This window comes from Pseudochaenichthys georgianus, unplaced genomic scaffold (assembly GCF_902827115.2).
Source record: "Pseudochaenichthys georgianus unplaced genomic scaffold, fPseGeo1.2 scaffold_404_arrow_ctg1, whole genome shotgun sequence".
Taxonomy (NCBI): domain Eukaryota; kingdom Metazoa; phylum Chordata; class Actinopteri; order Perciformes; family Channichthyidae; genus Pseudochaenichthys; species Pseudochaenichthys georgianus.
Window position 1 is genome coordinate 250,313 of NW_027262969.1, and position 5,903 is coordinate 256,215.

Below are 5,903 nucleotides of genomic sequence, written 5' to 3' on the forward strand. Positions count from 1 at the left end.
AAGAGACATGGAGAAGAGGGGACACATGTTGATGTAGAAGAGACATGAAGAAGAGGGGACACATGTTGATGTAGAAGAGACATGAAGAAAAAGGGACACATGTTGATGTAGAAGAGACATGAAGAAGAGGGGAAACATGTTGATATAGGAGAGACATGAAGAAGAGGGGACACATGTTGATGTAGAAGAGGGGACACATGTTGATGTAGAAGAGACATGAAGAAGAGGGGACACATGTTGATGTAGAAGATACATGAAGAAGAGGGGACACATGTTGATGTAGAAGAGACATGAAGAAGAGGGGACACATGTTGATGTGGAAGAGACATGAAGAAGAGGGGACACATGTTGATGTAGAAGAGACATGAAGAAGAGCTGACACATGTTGATGTAGAAGAGACATGAAGAAGAGGGGACACATACTGATGTAGAAGAGACATGAAGAAGAGGGGAAACATGTTGATATAGGAGAGACATGAAGAAGAGGGGACACATGTTGATGTAGAAGAGGGGACACATGTTGATGTAGAAGAGACATGAAGAAGAGGGGACACATGTTGATGTAGAAGATACATGAAGAAGAGGGGACACATGTTGATGTAGAAGAGACATGAAGAAGAATGGACACATGTTGATGTAGAAGAGACATGAAGAAGAGCTGACACATGTTGATGTAGAAGAGACATGAAGAAGAGGGGACACATGTTGATGTAGAAGAGACATGGAGAAGAGGGGACACATGTTGATGTAGAAGAGACATGGAGAAGAGGGGACACATGTTAATGGAGAAGTGGATTTTGGATAATAGGTGATAATTTTTTTTCACAATTGGCGAATTCTAATTTTACTAAAAAAACTTTTGTGTTGCTGATGAAGAAGGCCTGCAGTTACCGTCACTCTGAATAACCAGACACAAGAAATGCATCAAACACAAAAGTTAGACGTTACACTTTTCCCCCTCTTCTTTATAACAACCAAAGACAAAAGAGATTTAAAAGCTAATCTCACATTAACTCCACATCCATCAGAGGAGAGGTGGATGAGGAAGTGACTTCATTATCACAGGAAGTAGATGCTGAGTTCTTGTTAAAGAAGCAGCCGGGGAGAGACTCTGGCAGTCGAGAGCCGGAGACCGAGAGAGAAGCACGATGTCTGAATTCAGAAGGATCGTGATGTCTTCATTCCTGATGCTGCTGCTCCACTTTCCAGGTGAGGACGCAGAGAACACACACTGTTTACGACTGTTAATGAAAGCTAGTGAGGGCGTTTCTCAATTGAAATCGATGTATCCTTGTATCCTTGCTGAACCCCAAGTCGCTCCCAATGGGGAACGATATGTGAATGATACCTTCTGTCGTGGTGTTTTGATCCGTTTCTACATTTAATATCCACTCTCCTCTATCGGGGTGTGGGTTATGACGCGCCTCTCTTTGCTTCCTAACTAACTTTGCAGAGATCGTTGTAGCGTTGAATCACATCAGGTTTATTCTTTGATCCAGGCGACATACAAACATGAAGACAAACTTCCTCGCTTCAAAGTAACTAAAAGTTCTCCGTATCAAAAAAGAACAAAAAGAACACGGTCAAAAGACTCCGCTTCCTGTCTAATCACACCCTCAGCTGTGAACCAACGTCATGCCGTATATAGACATATAGACATATAGACATGCACGTCACATCTGACAGCAAAGAAGTGAGACTTAAACTAACATATTTTAAAGCATAGTGTGACTCACTAAAATAAATAGTTAAGAGTTTACTCTAAAGCCTTTTAGTAATAAGACATACATTCAAACCATAATGATAAAAGGGAAATGGCTCTAACACCTGCATTGAGCAAGGGGCACATTGCTCTGTATGAACTGGGTGTGAATGGGTGACTTGTTGTTTGTAAAGCGCTTTGAGGGGGTATAAATAAATTCAGTCCATTTACCATTGACCAAGTACATGAAATAAAACAGCTCTAATATCACTGACGGTACTTTACTACGTACTGTTCCTTTAACTGAGTGATGAGTTGTGTTTGTAACGTGGTGACTTTAGTGAACTCTCGCTCACTAAAACCCACATAGCAATATTCTTTAAAGTGATCGTCACCCTCACTCTGAACGCTTCAGTTAGTGATGTGGATCTGTAATGAACTCTGGTTTTAATGAGTCGTTAAATGATTCATTAAATAGATCAACCAGAACTCTAACTCTTTACCTTTTCATATAATACATCATTATTCTGTCAGCATTTATCACATCTATATTTATTTCTGATTTTTCCCAACAGCTGCAGATGGGAAAGATTCCATCCTCACTGTCAGAGCTGGAGATGAAGTCACTTTGCCTTTTGAAAATTTGTATCAAGATCAGGGTAAGTGTGAGAGAACTACCTGGACCTTCTATGGTTTAAGCGGCTTATCAATGAAGCTGCTTGAAGACGGACAGATTCACAAAGAAGCCAAAGCTAAATCAGACAGACTGAGAGTTACAGAGAATTGTTCCCTGGTTATAAAGAAGGTCAAAGAGGTGGATGCTGGTGTTTACCTCTGCAGATCAGACTCTGAGGTTCTTCTGCATGTTGTTTCCAGTGAGTATTTACATCATGATGTTTCAAACTGTCTCTATAGAGCAATATACTGAATCATTACAATAATAATGATTACAGGGATGAAGTTAATGTTACTCTTGTTGTCTTTATCTCTCAATATCTCCATCTTCAGTGACTGGATATCAGGACAATTATGAGGTGAAGTTACTCTGCTCTGTGTCGATATCTGTGGAGAGATATCAGTGTGATCACTCAGTGAAGTGGCTGCTTCAGGGTCGAGATGTGGACAAAGATCAGAGAGATATAAAGATATCACAGTCACCCTGCTCTGCCTCTGTCACATTTCAGACTTCTTTCTTTAGTAACACCTACAGGTCTGAGTTTTTTACTTGTGCAGTAACTGATGGTGACACAGGAGAAGTGCATCTGTTTCCCCTCAGCCCTCAGTCCTCAGGTGAGAACACGATAAGCTGTTTAAAATCACTTCTAACAGTCTTGTTATTAGAATATACTGAAACAACACATTTACAACATCTCACATTTATCAGGGATGTAATGAGTTTCTGAAATGTGAAGAGACGGATGGTTCTGATAAAAAAGAGAAGCTCTTAATTGAGAAACCAGGTTAGAATATAATGAGTTGTTTCAAATCACTTCTCACACATTTAATCACAGATAATGCTTTTTGGGGTTTGAGGTTTTGACGTCACTTCATTTTGTCATTTGGTTTATGCATAACACTTTTTTTGTTGTAACTACAGTTTTTTGCATGATGTTGTTTTATTCCTGAAGGTGATGCTACAACAACTGGAACACCAGCAACTGATGGAAGGACATCTGAAAAGAACAAAGGAACAGGAGCAGACTGCAAACATCCAGAAGGACCAGGTAGAGACTGAAGAGAAGAAATACATTAACAGCTAAAAACCTCTGACTGTATTTCACACTTGGGACTTCTCTCTCTCCAGCTGTGTGGTGGCTCATCCTGGTGTATGTGGGGTTAGCAGCTCTCATCGTCACCATGGTTACGGTCCACATCTGGACCAGAGCTAAAGGTGAGGGTTCATAGATTCAAGAGAAAAGACAAAGTAAACCGTGGAAGCTGAAGTCAACATGTTTGTCTTTTTGTTTTTTTCAGGGGGCGAAAAACGGATGAGAAAAAACCTGGTGAGTTTAAATATAAAATAATAGCTTGTAATATTTATTATTTTCATTGAACGGTGATTATAAGACAGGCAGAAGATTCAACAAAGGAGTAAAGTGTGCATGTTGTGTTGAAATGAAGTATCTCTGTGGGTCCCTTGAGCAAGGCACTAAAGCAGGGGTGTCAAACTCAATTTCATCGCGAGCCACATTAGCATTATGGTTGCACTCAAAGGGCCAGTTGTAACTATATAAATATAAATAATATATATATAAAATAATGTTATATTACATTATTGCCGCTGCATTGGATTATTATAACTTAATAACTTAATAATTAACTACGTCTGAAAAGCAGAAGTCTACGGCAAATAATTGCAAGTCTCTTCAGTGTGCATGTCACAAAACGAGATGCATTGTGGGACACCGCTGCACTAAAGGAAGTACTGAGATATTGTACTTGCAAAAGTAGCAATACTACAATGTAAAAATACTCTAATATATAAATATGATTAATAATACAAATATACCTACATTGAAAGTGCTGATTATGCAGAATGTAACAATATAATATCGGATTATAAAAAGTGATGTTTTAATGTGTATCACTTCCATTAGCAAAGAATGGTTTATTAAAATGACTTACATACTACTGGGTAGCTGAACTAGTTATATTTGTCATGTAATACATCATAGATGGAGATTTCTGCTCAATTTAAGAATGAAGTAAATACAAAATTAAAAAAGGAATATAAAATATATTAAATCAAGAATGTGGAATAAAGATGAATGGATGAAGACGAGTAAAAAGTTCAACATGAAGATCCAAAACAAGGAGCCGTTAAAGTGTAAAGTAGCATTAACTGATGATAGTCAAGTCAAGTCCTTCAAATATGTACTGAAGTAGAAAACCGAGTAAATGTACTTCGTTACTTTACAGCTCTGCTGTGTGTTTTTACCATGTCTCTGTTCCATGTTGACAGGAGCAGAATGATGAAGATGAAGATGAGGTGAACTATGAAAACGATGGAGGGGCTTCTGCCTCTGTGTGACTGATCAACAACATCAACTCCCCTCAGAGTCCACTGCTGTCAAACATCACCTCCTCATATGTTACAGGAGAAAACAGGAGAACCATGAGATCATTGGAACATTTCTGATGCCTGAGAGCACCTGAGCCCCACGAGAGCCCTTCAGAAACTCACCTCCATATGATAGGAAACACAGCTTATTATATTCATTCATTTCTGACATAACGTCCTTTAAGTGTGCTCTCACATTCCCACACATAGTTATACTGGATCTGATCTATAGTCTACAGTCTCTGTATATAACATCTCAATATTAGCAGTACTTGTACTCACACCTCATACATTCACTTCTCACTGTAACTGCTGCACATGTTCAAACATACAAGTGTTGGGTTGAATTCAGAAAATATCTAAATTGTAAAATAATCCATAAAATGTTTTGTTAATTGTGTTCTCTAGGGAAAATCATTCAGCCTAGTGTCGATTTAATAACTTTAATAAATGCTTTTATCTCGTTTTTCAATTAATGATTCATAAACTGTCTTATAATTAGCATAGTGTGTACTTATACCTACAGTATATATACCTGTACTGCCTACTGTAACTGCTGCACATGCTCTATATATCTGATCAATGGTCTATACAATATATTTACTATACTCACTTTTTACTCTATGTGTATTCCTAAAGCTGAAATGCCTCCAGTATCTTAGCATGTTTTAATTAGCTTACGTACTAATGGAATATGTTTCTCCTTTTTTTACTACGGCTTTAATGAAATATAATCCAAATAAAAATAATACTTGTAATCAATGTTATAATGAGTTGTGTTTCTCTCTCTGTCTCCAACACACCGACAACACAACGCTCTGTTGGGTTTAACCCCTCTCTTTGCCCTTGCTCTCACTTTGTAAACAACATACAGTTTGTGTCAGAGCCAAGGAAGGTGTTGCACATTTAGTGGAGCTGTGGTGATATCCTGGGATCAGGTATTAGGCAAGAGAGAGAGTGAGACTGTTTGATTTGACTTACGTACTCTTCAGCGTTCTTGGAGAGTGTATCAGAGCGTCACAGAGGAAGCTCTAAGAATGGCACATCGAGAAGAGGCTAGAACACCTGGCTAGGTGGCTATAGACCTTTCAAATCCCCTGATCAACATCCTGTCAGCTTTCAGGTTGGTCCTCCGGTTCA

The 5,903-nt window shown here is 38.6% G+C and overlaps 1 protein-coding gene across 1 annotated transcript; it reads left to right on the top strand.

Annotated features, from left to right (window-relative positions):
* The first annotated feature begins 1,038 nt into the window (after positions 1 to 1,038).
* Positions 1,039 to 5,525, top strand: LOC117442268 (uncharacterized). The gene is made up of 7 exons (XM_034078263.2): positions 1,039 to 1,209; positions 2,278 to 2,577; positions 2,711 to 2,992; positions 3,331 to 3,426; positions 3,507 to 3,593; positions 3,677 to 3,705; positions 4,665 to 5,525. The coding sequence occupies exons 1-7, from the start codon at positions 1,149 to 1,151 to the stop codon at positions 4,731 to 4,733; spliced, it is 924 nt and encodes a 307-aa protein (XP_033934154.1). The 5' UTR covers positions 1,039 to 1,148; the 3' UTR covers positions 4,734 to 5,525.
* Positions 5,526 to 5,903: the final 378 nt, after the last annotated feature.

Excerpts from the sequence above, each read along its gene's own strand:
- LOC117442268 (XM_034078263.2), top strand. The coding sequence starts at position 1,149 with ATGTCTGAATTCAGAAGGATCGTGATGTCTTCATTCCTGATGCTGCTG. Across the intron at positions 1,210-2,277 it reads GCTGCTGCTCCACTTTCCAG|CTGCAGATGGGAAAGATTCC; the intron begins GTGAGGACGCAG and ends TTTTCCCAACAG. Across the intron at positions 3,427-3,506 it reads CAAACATCCAGAAGGACCAG|CTGTGTGGTGGCTCATCCTG; the intron begins GTAGAGACTGAA and ends CTCTCTCTCCAG.